Genomic DNA, 16364 nt, shown 5'->3' with positions numbered 1-16364 from the left:
AATATAAATATAAATATACAAAATATATATACTGTTGTAATATAAATATAAATATAAAAAATATATATACAGTTGAAATAAAAATATAAATATACAAAATATATATACTGTTGTAATATAAATATAAATATACAAAATATATATACTGTTGTAATAAATATAAATATACAAAATATATACTGTATACTGTAATATAAATATAAATATACAAAATATATATACTGTTGTAATATAAATATAAATATACAAAATATATATACTGTTGTAATATAAATCAACAGAAATAACAAAAATATTAGATACAGTACTGTAGGTGTACAGTACATTTTTTGATCTAATTTTTTTTAAAGGTTTATATATATACTTAAGCGTTAGTTACCCTTGGTGCCCTTTTGCGTTCTCGTTTTTTTCTGTGTGCATGATAGCTCACGGTGGTTGCTGGCACAACGAGGCCAGAAGTAGCTAACCAGCGTTGAATAGCAGCAATTCGGTGTCCGCTTGTGTACATCTCCTGAATTTGCATGCTGAGATCCTTGGAAATCTTTTTAACAACCATTGCTGCGAGTAGAAAGAAATACAAACACAAGAATGTATATTCGATGTTTAGTTGATGTGTATTCAATGTGCAGTGAATCCACAAAATGGATGGTGTATTTATACGGTAATGACTCCCATTAGAGTACGCCCACTTTCAACACCTGTACCTCTCTGCCATGCATAAAAGGTTACACACTTTGCATAGCCCACCACTCGATGATCTTTATCTGAACTTGCCCTTGTCCAGATACTGCATTATGCCATCTGCTTCCATGGATCAACCCCGATTCTACGGACGCAGGAACCCACTCGCCTCTGCGGTGCCTGTCAAGCAGAAAAAGCGAAAGGCGGTTGCCGTTTCCACGCCAAGGCAAAAGCGACAGGCTAAAGCCAATAAAGAAAACCTTCTGCTGACACCAAAGGCTAAGGGTTTTCATAGACGTCAGCCTTATTAGTCAAGAAGATATACGGTGATGTACTCTCAACGGAAAATGATTGGCAGCCAACCCATAGAACTCGCAGACCACTTCCTCACATACGCTTCGACGACTCTGCTGCCGCTGTCCTGGAAATCTTCAGCCCATCTTCTCAACCCCTCGTCCTCGACGTTGCCCTCCCGGAAACCCACAGGCTATCCTCTCCAGTTCTATCCGACGACGCTGCCTCTGAAATCCACCGGTCACTTTCTCCTTTGCTCATAGACAACTCTGCTTCTCGCCCGGAAATCCAAAGGTCACTTTCTCCATCCCTCTTCGACGACGCTGCCGCTTCTCCTCTACCGGATATCCACAGGTCACCTCCTCCACCCTTCTTTGACGCCGCCGCTTCTCTCCATGGAACCCCCATCTCATCCTCCATTTCACTCATCCACCCAGATGTCCACACGCCATGCATAAGAAGCAGCTCGTTAGACCGGATGCTGAATGGGATAAGTGTGGATCTCCCCGGGAACTCTATTGTGCTGGCAAAGATAGATCTGCTTCTGGAGACAATGCTAAATGTGGAGCAACGGATGCTACATATGGATCAACGCATGCAACATATGGATCAACGGATGGATCGACGGATGGAGAAGATAGAGGCTGACATAGCGGGTATACATCATTTGCTCGGTGTTAATGCCCCTGTTTCCCCGACACTGGAGCAGGGGGGTGACATGGATGTGATGAATGGGAGCATCGACCCCCTTCCATGACCAAGTGCACCCCCTCCACCAGAAGATGTAGTGTACATGTATGCCGTTGAGGAGGACATGACAACCCTGTCAAGACCACGCCAGGAGACAACAAGGCGACCAAGACCGGAGGAAAGCTTCCTCCCAGACAACCTACCATCGCCCATCGCCTCAAGCACACCCGCTCGCAGAAGACCTACATTCTCTCGCATCGATACAGTGCCCGACATCACCCTGTGCGATCTGCCACCAGAGCTCAGGGAGAAGTATAGGGTGATGAGTGCTGGTGCACCCCACAAATATGCCTTGTTACTTTTTAAGCACCATGTTCCCTACTCGTTGTACTGTGACTGGGCCTTCAAAGTGAACTACGAAGGAAATAGCGTAAAAAAGGCGCTTCCTACCAATTTAAGAAAGAACATTCTGGATGAAATGCGGCGCTTTTATCCAATTACAGATCCAGTAATGAAAGGCGTTCGAGACTGCATTAATGGCGTTTTGCGCCATGCAAGGAATCGACCATGGACGGACAATGTGGATGACTTTCTGGTTTAATCACGGGAACTGTAAGACCATACTGTTGTGTTCAACTGTGCTGTACATGTTGTGACCTGCTGTACTTAAATAAAGGAGATGTTGTTGTGTGTTTTTTAACTTGTATTTATACAGAAATGTTTTAACTTGCTGTACACACACACAGGACCTGCACAATTCCAGTCCTTGAGGGCCGCAAACAGGCATGGTTTTCAAGGTTGTCCTGAAAACCGGGCCTGTCTGCTGCCCTCGAGGACTGTAGTGGTGCAGGTCTGACTGACAGTTTTGCACACCATCCCACTGTACTGTATATGTTTCTTTAATAAAGGAGATGTTTCGTTTTGTATACTGTATTGTATACTGTATTTTATGAATAAAGATTTTTTTTAATCACAGGTAAGACCATACTGTTGTGCTGAACTGTATTGTACATGTTGTGACCTGCTGTACTTAAATAAAGGAGATGTTGTGTGTTTTTTAACTTGTATTTATACAGAAATGTTTTAACTTGCTGTACACACACACAGGACCTGCACAATTCCAGTCCCTGAGGGCCGCAAACAGGCACGGTTTTCAAAGGTTACCCTGAAAACCAGGCTTGTTTGCTGCCCTCGAGGATTGTACTGGTGCAGACTGTTTTGCACACCATCCCACTGTATATTTTTTTACTTGCTGTTCTTTAATAAAGGAGATGTTGCGTTTTGTATATTTTATGAATAAAGAATTTGTTTTTAAAACATGTGACTGTAAACCATACTGACTGACATAAATGTTTTCACAACTGTAGCGGTAAACTATACACCTGTTTATGTTTTGAATTGCTGTGCACTTAAAATGTTTCAACATTGTACAGTATTTGTAAATAAATGTTTTTGTACTTACTCCACCAATAAAAGAACATATTGAATTGTTTTACATTGTTCCATTGGCTCCTTTGCTACTGTAACAAAATGCAGTGTTTCTAGAATGTACACTACTGTCCAGGCACACTGTACTGTATACTGTAGGCATGCTCAATACAAGAGTATTAAAAAAAATAGTAGACACATACAGTACTGTACTGTATGTACTGGCACTGTATAGAAGACACATACTGTATGTACAGTACTGTAATACATGTAGAATAAATGCATAGTTTTTATTTTTTCAGGTTTATTACACAGTATACTGTTTATTAAAAAGTATTGTATACTGTACGGCCGGAAAACATCAGCATACTGTTTCAGGTACAGTATTCTATCCTAATCAATAACAACAGCCACTAAACTGTAGACTCCGGTAAGTGGGTTTTTAAATCCGATTCAGCAATGTGCAAGCATTGTTACACAAAGCGATATTATCCGTCGAAATCCCTCCATTAGCCACTTTCTTTTCTGAGGAAAAACAAAAAGAAAAGTTTTACTGTAATGGTCTAACGAAGTTCCCAGCCAGTCCCACCAATAATTTTCTCGGGGGGCGTCTCCTGTTCACATGTGCATGCGCCTACCGTTGATGTAATGACACGCATATGCGTTTCAAGACGGTTCCAATGCGCATGCGCCTAGCGTTCCACCAATTGTTCAGTATCTGCAGTACAGTACTGCAGAAGCCGCTCAGCCAATCATATTGCTTACAGGAGAATCGCTTGACTTTTGAATCGCACCGATATTGATACTGTATTGTCAAAATAAAAAAAACACAGAAAATAATACGGCAACAATACTCACCATAGAATTTCCCATTCAGCTGGTGCCGGCGCCGATCCACTGCCAGTCCAGTGTTCTTGATCATCCACGTCGATAGTTTGCAGCAGGACTAGTCCACCTGTAGTCAGCTGATGAGGCTGGAAATTGCTTAGGTACATGCAAGCTTGATCGAAACTTCATGCGAAATCTGGCTCAGGCGTTCTGGATAGACAGCAAGGGTTATCACTGACCACACCACATTTGAATTCTATGGTTTTACATATCAGGACATAATAACAATCAACTGTTCCTTAGCACAGCGGTCCCCAACCTTTTCTGCACCAGGAACCGTTTTCGTGGAAGACAATTTTTCCACGGACATGGGGGTATGGTTTCAGGATGATGTCACTGTGTGTGTCAGTATGTCTGTCAATGTGTGTGTCAATCACTGTGTCTGTTACTGTGTGTGTCAGTCACTGTGTGTCTGTCACTGTGTCAGTGTGTCAGTCAGTGTGTCTGTCACTGTGTGTCAGTGTGTCTGTCACTGTGTGTGTGTCAGTGTGTCTGTCACTGTGTGTGTGTCACTGTGTGTGTCAGTGTGTCTGTCACTGTGTGTGTCACTGTGTGTGTTTGGGGGGGGCAAAAACGGAGCTGAGGGGCAAAAACGGAGCTGGGGGGCAAAAACGGAGCTGGGGAGCAAAAACGGAGCTGGGGGGGCAAAAACAGAGCTGGAGAGGTCAACAATGGAGCTCGGGGGGGGCAAAAACAGAGCTGGGACACACCCACACACACATAGCAACAGCCGCCACTACCAGGGAGCATCTCCTCACCTCAGGCGGCAGCAGCATGCAGGAAGCTGCACACGCTCAGTAGGCACCGGAAGTGCTCGGCTGCTATAGCGCGTTCCGAGGAGGGAGGAGGAGAGCGGAGGGTGGCAAGCCAGGGGCCTCAGTGAGGGGAAGAGCCAGGGTCCACAGTGAGTGTGGGTGGCGGCCCGGTTCCTAACAGGCTACGGACCGGTACTGGTCCGCGGCCCGGGGGTTGGAGACCCCTGCCTTAGCAGGTCTTAAAATTAGGTGAATACAACCTCAGATGAGCAACAACACATGATATATTACACTGTGTCATGATTTATTTAATAAAAATAAAACCTTATGTAAAGGCATCAAGAAATGAGTAAATGCTACTCAAATGTGGACTAGCTTGTGACTGACAACTACCAAATGTATATATAGCGTATATGTTTGTTTTTGTATTCTGTTCACCTATTTGCCACAGACTTTATCTTGCCAATTAAATAATTTTTATTTCTATATAATACATTGCTTTGAAAATTCACTTATTCTACATCTGGACACAAAGAGTGCTTTCAAGAGGGTTCTCTTTCTTTATTTCCTGACAATTAACCCTTCGTTCCCTACATGTACCTTTGTCTATATCCATATGTTTACCAGACTGAGCTGAAACGAGAATGCTATCCCCATCTCTTCCCTTTCCTCATATTTATCAGGCTGTTTTAAAGTAATATTTTTCTTGCTTTATCCATTGTAACATCGCCCGAAGAAGATATCAGTGTATCTCGAAAGCTCGCACAAATAAAAGCATTTCGTTAGCCAAAGAATGGAATAGAGTATTTGTTTTTGATTATACCTAATACCGAAGTACTAATTTATTCTGCACTATCGCAACTGGACTAACATGGCTATTTCCGGTTCATTTTTTATTTTTTATATATATATATATATATATATATATATATATATATATATATATATATATATATATATATATTTTTTTTTTTTAAATGTTGCAAAATACTTCACATTAACTGTGTTGTACGATAGTGACAATATTCTACAGTAACTACCACAATTACTGCAAGTTAATAATATTAGAGTTATTTAACCTGTGTGATTATGAGGTAAATTTTAGGTAACCTGTGTGAACTATGTGATTGCTCTAGTGTTCCTAATTATTAGTAATCAGAAAAAGAACTACAACAAAAATGTGTCCATAATATTTTAATGTATAATATTCTGCATATATAATATATTACAGCTATAAAGAAAAAGAATGAATACCCACTTACCATGATAAAGGTTGGTTTCCATATTCTTAGTGAGACATTTACTTGAGAGATGTTCGATGGTTCCACAGTACAGTAGAAGGAAGAGCATTGGTTTCTTTTGCAGTCCTGGTTTAGTTATAATAGACATTAACATGACATACACAAAGTAGTTTTATATTTATAAGAGAAATATAATGTTTCTGTTATTGACAAGTAACATAAATGATTCTTATCTATGAATATTATAAAATGCTTAAACAGTTTCCTTAAATCTCATACTAGGCAAAGTCAGATTTATAGGATCTCAACTGAATCAGGAAACATTCTATACTATTTATTTAATTATCAAGATTACGGTAAAAATAAATGCACTCCAGAAGTGTGAAATAAAGATAAGTAACAATTTATTAGATATTAATAAGCATGAGGTGAGAAATGGATACCATGGATGATGTAGCTGTAGGGTTAGAAGCAAATCAAGAAGAGGGAAGAGTGATACAATAATAAAAATGCAGAGAAGATGGAGTAGTATTTATGGAGTAGTATTGGTCAGATTAAACACAACATCTCTCCCTTGGCCAGACTTACCAGTATTGTATCCCTTAAATGTGTTTTAAATTTTGGCACAACATATGATTGTCCTGAATTTATCTTCCGTGGATCCAAGAGATGATTAACACTGCAATTTACATTCTAGAGAAAGAAAATATGAGATAGGGGTGCTCAGTTATGGGATATCTTAATGGTTATTTTAAATCAGTCACCAATTTGTTTAACATGACATATTGCTAGAAAGCAAAACCTTGTAAAATCCTACATTTAACAAAATATGAATGTGATATGTGTGCTCTTTGTACAAGTGCTTACTACTTTGGGGGTTGGTACTCTATGCTAGGCCTATAGTTACAGTAATAAGCAGTGATACAAACCACTTCAGGTATGGCCAGATTCAATTAGGTAAAGTACAGAAGTTTGCAGAGTGGCTTTCAAAATACTGCTTATAAAAGCATCAATCGTCTACATTTCACAGATTAAAAATATTACAAACATTAGTTCACCTAGGTAAAACTGCCTACTTCAAATCACCTCAGACTCTCCGAAAAAACACCCGAATCACAGAGAAGGCGACCTCCTAAGTGAGTCTTCCCAATATGCTTCACCTTCACGGCTCCTTTCCACTATGCCAGCGTGGACAGGGCTAACATTATCAGGGAAATACAGACACAACTTCAAGACCTGGAGATAGTCACCTATATTGAAGCATTTCCCATTTGACATATTACCCTGCTCTCACAGCTCTACCTCCACACAATACCACTTACTTTTTCCCCAATGCCATCTTATTCAAATAGCAAGCAGCTTTTCAGAACACACCAACCTTCTTAAACCCCTGTACCTTATGTTTCCAATAACCCTTCCTTATAGATTATAAATTCCTTGGGCAGGGCCCTCCTCCCTCTACTGTACAAATGTATGTTAATGTTAGATATTTTATTGTTTTCGTTCTCCAACCCTATTGTACTGCACTACAGAATATGTTGGCGCATTATAAATAAAACATTACAATAATAATAATAATAATAATAATAATAATAATAATAATTTGGGAAGGGGGAGGGGGAAAGGGGGGCAGTGGGGAGAGGAGGAGAGAGGGGAGGGAGGGGGAACAATAGACCGTAGACTCAGGCAGGGATATATAAAAGGGATGCTTTATTTAATTAACAGCCACTGCTGGTGTCATACAGTGGATGCAGATGGATTGAGATGTGTCCCAGACCTCTGGATGGTGCTTGGCCCTCTGATAGTATTGAGGCCTTTGATCTTTATTTCAGTCAACCCAGGAGGGACTGCCTGACATGTCTCACTCCCAGCCGGGAGGATACAGCACACACCTTTTCTCCCTAGGAGGGGTGGAAGAGAACTCCCTATAATTTAGCACTTCCTCTGTGAGACACCAGAAGGGCACATGGTCTGCACCATTATTGGCTATACACAGTCCCTGTGTCACCACCACTCCTGCCACTCAGAGAGTCAGCATGAGGGGGGTTCAATGCCCCATGGTACCCTGTAGCTACTAATGATTTATGTGACAGGGTTCAGAGAGGCAGTCTGGACCAGCCATGGCTACAATTATAAAATGTTTGCTTATGCTTACTTGTCTCCAGTGCACTTGACTATTTTTACAACCACACACTTGTCACAAAATCTTTCTGTGGTTATTAGAAAATACAACATAAGGTAACATTGAATATTACCATTTTCCACATGTCACTGCAGACATTACCAATGAAAGATACAAATCGTTACAGTATACAGATACTGTAATAAACTTACATTAGAAGAGGACACATTGGTCAAGTAAAGGAGTATGTTGTTGTCTGGAGTTGTATAAGGAAATAAAAGATGAAAAGTAAGCTTTGGCACTGGAACATCACCATTCTTCTTAATCTGCAAAAAAAAGAAATGTTTACAGATAGTTTCATAAGTAAACAGAATATTTTTTTATAAATCAATTAGAATAGAAGTGAGCAATGAGAAAATAAAAACGAAACACATCGAAGACTATAGGCTGTTTAATTTTATTGAAGTAAATCTTCATTAATTCCGTGCAGATGTGGAATAAAAATGTCAGGTTTAGCTGCAGCGTTGTGTTATGGGTAAAGAGCTAGATTTGTTGCCGAAATGTATTGTGGGTAACTAGTAGGTGTTCAAGAGCTGTGTACGTGTTAATAGGAAAATGCTCTATGCTTTACTTTACACTTAATATATATTTTGGGTTAACTTAAACATTAGATCAGCAGTGCGCAAACTGGGGTGTGTGAGATTTTTTTTGGGGGGGAGGGGGCGCGGGCAGTTGCAGAGGTCCCGCGCTCTTCCCCAAGGCATTTAAATTAAATGCCGTGGGACCGCGCAAGGCCTCTGCAACCTCTACTTACCGGGAGTCAGCCGGATCCATTACGCATGACCATGGCAATGCTGTCTCAAATGATGCCGTGGGGTCATGTGATGTCACGGTTGCCTTGGTAACGTGACGTCAAATGACCCCACGTGACGTCACATAACCCCGCGGCGTCATTTGAAGCCGCGCGAGGAAAGGAGGGGGGGGGCGCACAACAGAGGAGAGCAGGCAGGTTTGCGCTTCTGCTTTAGATGGTTACAATCCTGTAAAAAGGAATCAGATAGGAAATATCAAAATATGTCAACTTTTTATAAAAAATATGTGACTATTATTTTGAGGTTGAATTAGAAGGCTATTTGTAACAGAGAAACAGGGTCATATTTTTGGTTTGATGCCTCGAATGAGAAGCTTACAATTTCTTGCATTCAAAAATGTTGTTCAGATTTATAATGCATAATCTAAGTACATTTTGGAAGAGCATCTTACCTGGGCAGGAGGGCAAAACACGGCATGTTCCCAAAGAAAAATATTTTTACAAAAGTTTTACGTTGCTGCAGCTGGAGCCATTTCTCTATTACACCACACACTATTCTAACCGTGCAATCCTCCATGCTTTCTACACAACTATGTTCTCCACCCTGTTTTTGGTGCCAACATTTCTAATCCCCTACTGTACCTTAACTCGGTTACGTTTCACTAAAAATGTTTAGAAAGACTTTGCCTGTAATGACATACAGTAGCAATAATAACGAGAAAAAAACCCTGTTTCAATACTAAATTAATATACAGATGCTGGGGATCTCCCCTAATCCTGAACCCAGACAAACACACCTGATTTCACCCATGCCTCCCTGCCATCTCTTCCCCTGTAAATTGTGTTAACCCTCTCATTTTAATACTGACTAACCTTAAAACTCACCCCACAAAGCATCCCAATAGCCTGCACACTCAGTCACTCCTACCACCCATTGTGACCAAGCACTGCCATCTACAGCACTTATTCCCTCAACTGCTGTCTCTGTAAATTCCCCATCAAACCTCTTAGATTGTAAGCTCTTCGGGGCATGGATTTCCTTTCCTATTGTCTGATTTTGCTGCAATTATTGTATTGTTATAATTCCCTGTACTGTATTTTTTGTGAAGCGCTGAGTACACTTTTGGCGCTATATAAATAAAGACATACAATATACAGTACATCCTAAATTCTTGAAAGCAGCAAAATGAGAACTACTACTGTAATTTTATTGATTTATAAAAAACCCTGGATACTTTTGCAAACAATTAAACTAACATTATATGTTAAATGTGAAGCCTTCCATTATTACTTACATGTCCAGGGCACTGTGACAGAGTGAAGTCAACTCCTATCAGTTATGCCTGGGAGACATATGTCTGAGTGCTTCATCCAGCACTCATAAGGCTTAACTCAGGTGGAAGTTAGGTAGTCAGGAAGTAAGCTGACACCTGAGAGCCAGCAAGGTAGATAAGGATCTTGTTACCAGAAGTAGGTGCTCTCTCTCAGACCAGAGCACATGGAGATGTGCTGCTAGCCAGACGGATACAGCACAAGACTTACTGCAGCTAAAGTAAGATTTGTTTCATTTGTTTTCATGACTGCTTAAAAGACTCTTAAGGTTTGGTTATGGTTTAGCCAGCCAGCCTGCTAGATAGGTCTGCTGTGTTAGTCAGTTTTTCTCCCAACGTGGAGCAGGATTTATTTGTTTAAAGGGACAGTGTACCTGCATGTTATGTTGCTGTGGAGAAATAAAGCCACTGAACATTTTTATTTATCCTGAAACTACACGTGTGGACTGTTCCCTGACCTCGGCTACAGGCCGTCCTGCCACAGGCACTAATGGCAACTCTTTTAAAAATGTAATGTGTCATTCGTATGTTTATTAAGTAGCTTTTTTTCCTTACCACATAGTTCAGATTAACTTCTGTCCCAATCTGTTCAGTGGAATTGATTATGTTTGGTATGGAATCATTTGCAGCAATAGAAATAAGAACTTCTTTCGCTGAGCTTGAAAAGAAAACAATCTATTCACGCATTTTCTATGACATTTGTACACAAAATATAAATGCAACTTACACTACTGTACATATGAGATTTGTCAACCTAGAAACCCTGGTTTTGATATACTGTTTAGTTAAATCAATTTTACAATCAAAATACATAACCATATACATTTAATTGTTTCAAAAACTTTTCATTGGTCACAAGTCATTAATAGTGAAATTGACACTAAAAAATAATGATGCCAAAAAATGTCACACATAAGCAATTATAATGGGTTTAAAAATCCAGTTGCTGTTAGTGATCCAGTGAATAGGAAATAGATGTGGTAAATCTACCAGCCACAATCCTCAAATGGCCTGAAATGGCTTCTGGTCAACTTTTACAGTATGTAAATTACTTTACTAACAATAATAGCTGTCACTATACAACTGAATATGTACACATTGTGCAACTAAATGGATGCAATATGTGTATGGCACTATTATACAGATTACTTCACAACCCAGCACACCCAAAATAGCTTATGCTAATAGTCTCTAGGTGATACTGTACTTACAATGCACAAGTGGCTTCCTTGGCCAACAAATAATGTGTGATCTGTTTTTTTCATATGTGCTGTATGATTTAGGTCCAAATAAACAAAAAAAGGATGTTTAAATAGAAAACCTGGGATGAGGTAAATAGTTCTACTAGAATTTATATGGTAAATGGCCAAAGAGAGAATGTCATAGATGCAATAAATATATCCACACTAGGTGCAGTAGATATCCATCCAATAAAAAGGAGAATGTCAAAATACTTTTAACAAAATACAGTAGGAATGAACGTTGTGTTTTCTGAGGTTAACGCCTATCCTTAAAGTGAATTATATGCAAAAACACCAGCTGATCTACATCTGATTAAGATCGGCCTAAAGTCACGTTATTTTAGCATAACAGTGCATTATCTTCCAATAACTTGATGTTAAGTGTGAGTTCACTCATGCTTAACTGTAGGGTTTCCCCCATCTAGACCTTGGAAAAGCCCTATTCAAGGGTCTGGGTGTGATTAACGCCAAGTTTAGGTATGACCTAAGTAATGTAACATTAAATCCCTGCGTTAAACTTAACAGACTTTAGTGTATATGTGAAGTTAGCATAACGCCTCAATTGCATGTAATTAACAACGGTTAAAGTTAAGTTATTGACTATTGAAGATGTACGGTTATCCTTAACGTGAGGTTAACATTATTATTATTTTATTTATTATTATCATTTATTTGTAAAGTTCCAACATATTCCTCAGCGTGGTACAATGGGGGTACAGAGATTTGATAATTCCTTAAACAGAGTTACATACAAGTGAGGACAAATATGCTCAAACAGATACAAAAGGTAATGAGAGCCCGACTCGCAATCTAGAGAAGGAGGATCAATGTTGAAACAAAAGGTAAAGTGGCTGTTCATTGTCAGACGGAGTATGCCTCAGGTTGGAATATGGCACAGTCTGACAGCTGATCCCATTAAATTTTGATGGTGGGCATGTTATGGGGTGTTACTTAGTGGAGCCGCACAGCTGGTCCCAATGTGGTCGGAGGGAGGGGGAGTTGGATGTTAGAGGTATGCCAGGTTTGGAGACAGTTTGATGGTAAATGGTGGGGACCTTGAAAGTGAGGTTGCACAGAAGAAGTCTTGTAGGCGGGCGGGAGGGAGATGAGGTAATAAGGCAAGAGGAAAGGTGGATGTTGTGGGAAAAACATAGGTGGTGTTTAGGGAAATATTTGGGGATGAGGGCAATTGTAATGCGGGACAGGATCATTGAGAGTTTTGAAAGTTAGAGCTAGGGTTTTAATTTTTATTCTAGAGGCTATAGGAAGTCAGTGCATAGTGGAGCTGCAGAAGTGGAACGGTGAGTGATGTACTGTAGATGAGTTTAGCAACAGCATTTTGAATGGATTGAAGTTGAGATGGGCAGACAAGGGGAATAACAACTAGGCAAGGGTTCTAGTAGTCAAGTTGAGTGGGGGAATGCATATTTAATACTGTAGATCATGAGAAAAAAAAGGAGGTTACAACCCACCTATACATTTCACGTCATAGCGCATCAAGGTGTGGGGACAATACTGTCAATGGCTTATAAAAGTTTGTCTGGACCATAGATTACAGGTTTCTAGTAGGCTGAAGACAATTTTTTTTATTTTTCGTGTGAATTTTTTTTTATTTCTGGCCTTCAAGAGACCTTTTTGTCAGGCTAAATATATATATATATATATATATATATTTTTTTAAACGTGAACTCTTTTTAATGGATAATTGGGCTGAAATGAATACTATCTGACTAACAAATGTGCATGAAAGGCATGGAACTTCATAACTGAATTTCTTAGTGTTGATGATAAAGGATAGAATAGGAAATTATTGACTACTACATAACTTCAACGCAATCTGTTTCATGAAGATACTGTACAGTACAGTTGTTGCCACTTGTTGCCATAGGTAGCCAATACAAATGACAGAAATGGTAATCTAGCATTAATATGCATTTATAATTGAATGCTAAATAGTAGCTTCACAATGCAAGGCCAGTAACCATCCTCAAACTGATGAGACCCAACAGGTCAAACAAACAGCTTTCTGTGAGTAGGTTTACTGGCTATGCACTTATTTAACCCAGGCTTTCCCCTAATAGCTGTGTAATACAGCAAGCACAATCTTATAGGCTCAAGTTATAAAGTGGAAAATAAGCAAACCGTGACATGCTGGTAGTGCTCCTTTACCCGTCATCACCCAGAATCCCTTGTTACAGTGCAAGCACAGTATGCTGTGTGATTATGGGGTAAAGCAGGTTTGTGGACCTGTCTCAGACTTGAACATCCTCATAAGTTTTTTTTTTATCATTGCTGTATGTTTCTTGAACAAATGCATGACAAACAAAACTTGTAAATACCTTGTAAATGTCAGCCCAGATTCATATTTTACCGGAATTGTAATGTTCTTTTTGTTGTCGTGTAAGGTTTCAATCTTTTCTTCACTATCACTAGAAAACAGTGATATAGTACAGTATATTATAACAAACTAACATGCACATGCAAGAAATTCAGAATACAAAGATATAGCAATACAGTTTTATAACAATTTTGCTTGTAATTCATTTAGCCAGATTTAGAATATACAAGTTATTTTACAAGAATACAGTTTATTTGATAATTGCTCCTTCTGACCTTGTTTGTCTTTTATCTGCTTATTAAATGTTATGTGAAAAGGAGGAGGGGGAGGGGGAATCCCTGCTCAGCTAAGAAGATTATCTATCTAGAGAGGTGCTATCAGGGACAAAAACATATGCATTGATAAGGGATGACGTTAGAGTGACGTCTGTTGCGTGACCAATACACAGGTGTTACGGTCTCTGTCCGCTATAGCACAGTTTCTAGCCAGAGATAACTAAGATGTGGGCCAGACGTGGATCCCACTAGCTAGAATGAGGGCTACGGTAATAACATTTGGCTTGCAGTGACTACCAGTGAATGTGAACGTGGGTCTGTAATAGCGCTCTAATCCTCTATCAGTGATTACAGCTATACATTGGAATGGTTATGAGAGGAACTGAATGAGACATTGTATAAAGGGATTGACTAAGAGTATTACCCTTGGTATCCTGGATACAACTGATATTGGTATGAGTTACACTTTATCAGTCTGTATTATAGTGCTTTCAATAATATCCAAATGCAGATAGTTCACAATTTGGTTCAAGCCTTATGTGTGGTGATGGCACCATTTGAGTGTCTTGTTTACAACAAAGTATATTATATCACACATAATATTACTGATTAAACTGCTATATATAGCAGGACCCCTCTATATTTCTTTCTAGCTTATAGTCCTGTAAGGGTTTATCTCTGAAGTATCTCTGAAGTACAATATACTGTGCTAAAGCTTGCGTGTAACCTTATATTTTGCAGCCTATTGCAAGGCTCACCCAGTATATCAGGCATTTCATGGTTAATAGACCCTTGCCATTCGGACAAAAGAGAAGCCTTTTTCAAAATAGGCTTTTCATTGCGCATATTCTAGGTTTTAAATGAATTTGTGTGTTTACGTGTATTCTGAATAAAAATTTATTGTTTTGAATTAGTAGAGCAGTGTGCATCGTTTTGGGATTCTTTCTCTCCGATATCATATTAAATGTTATAACTTAAAGCAGTAATCCTTGGTACTAAAGTGTGTATGTGTACAGCAAATAAAAGCATTTCGATAGCCACAGAACGGTATTGTGTATTTGTTTTTGAATATGAATATATATATTTGTTTTTGAATATATATACTGTATTCATATTAAAAAACAAATACTCAATGCCGTTCTGTGGCTATCGAAATGCTTTTATTTGTGCGAGCTTTCGAGATACACTGATCTCTTCTTCGGGCGGTGTTACAATAGATAAAGCAAGAAAAGTTTTACTTTATTCTTAGCTTCATTCATTGTAACATATATATATATACATATATATACATATGTATATATATATATATTCTTTTACAGCATTTGACCTCAGATGTACTGTATAGCTAGACCCCATTATTTTTAATAGCATTCAAACCGCCAACACAAATGATAGTGGCATGTGAGAGGCAAATGAGAGATAAATTACATAATTGCAAATACAAGTAAATATTCTGCACTTCATTAAGAGCACATACCTAGTGAAAAATATAAGGCGGCTGTGATTTCTATTATGCGACAGGTAAGTGTAGACGGACGTTCACAGAGGTACACAATTGGAGACTTTTATAAGGTGAAATTATAATAAGGCTTTATTGTGCCTTTTCCTTTTCATCAGGAAATCATCCAAACACAGGGGGGGAACAAAGCTTCTATTCACTTGGGAGTATTTCTAGTGAAATCCTATGCAATTAATTCACATCTCCCTTAGTTAAGCATTTCTCCCAGCCCCAAACATATAGCATGAAATAAGCAGATATAAGCAGTCTCTTAAGAATGAAAGTCTTATCTGTTTCTTGGAGGGAAAATCTTCTCAGTTCCTGGTTCAGCTCCCTTCCCTCAGGGTGTGTCAGCTTCAGGTTTAGTAGTTTTCCCTGTGTCTTGAAATCAGCTCTGCTGTGTCTTCTAACAGAGCTCAAGACATGGTCAGCTCCAGAGATCTGTGTTCTCTTGGTCAGTCTCTCCTGGGAGACTCTAGAACCCCTGCTCTGTCTCCAAAGTTCAGCCCACAACTGAGCTAAGGAGTCACTTCCAGTCTCAACAGACAGGCTTTTGTAAGCAATCTAAATCAGGCAGGTGGTGTTCATTAATTGACTACCAGCAGTTAACCACCACACTGCTAGATTAAAGGCACATTACTTGAACAGGGATTACTCCCCTGTTACAGTAAGTCAGAGAGATGGAAACAATGATTATTCTTTAGCAAACTTACACAAATTATTTAGTATCTTTTTTTTCCTACTTGATAGTAAAACGAAAAAACTTCCAGA

At 39.1% G+C, this 16364-nt stretch overlaps 1 protein-coding gene across 1 annotated transcript in view; it reads right to left on the bottom strand.

Moving 5' to 3' along the window:
• Window positions 1-16364, bottom strand: part of ITGA1 (integrin subunit alpha 1) — a 193048-nt gene that overhangs the window by 14034 nt on the left and 162650 nt on the right. Inside the window, exons 23-27 of the mRNA XM_075589078.1 lie at window positions 13822-13911; window positions 10797-10899; window positions 8312-8425; window positions 6566-6670; window positions 5999-6103 (exon numbers count right to left, since the gene is read on the bottom strand). Of these exons, the coding sequence (XP_075445193.1) occupies window positions 5999-6103; window positions 6566-6670; window positions 8312-8425; window positions 10797-10899; window positions 13822-13911 (517 nt within the window). The remainder of the gene's footprint in view (window positions 1-5998; window positions 6104-6565; window positions 6671-8311; window positions 8426-10796; window positions 10900-13821; window positions 13912-16364) is intronic.

Source organism: Ascaphus truei, chromosome 1 (assembly GCF_040206685.1).
Source record: "Ascaphus truei isolate aAscTru1 chromosome 1, aAscTru1.hap1, whole genome shotgun sequence".
Lineage (NCBI taxonomy): Eukaryota > Metazoa > Chordata > Amphibia > Anura > Ascaphidae > Ascaphus > Ascaphus truei.
The sequence above is the reverse complement of the archived record's forward strand: the minus strand, read 5'-3'. Positions and strand labels throughout refer to the sequence as shown.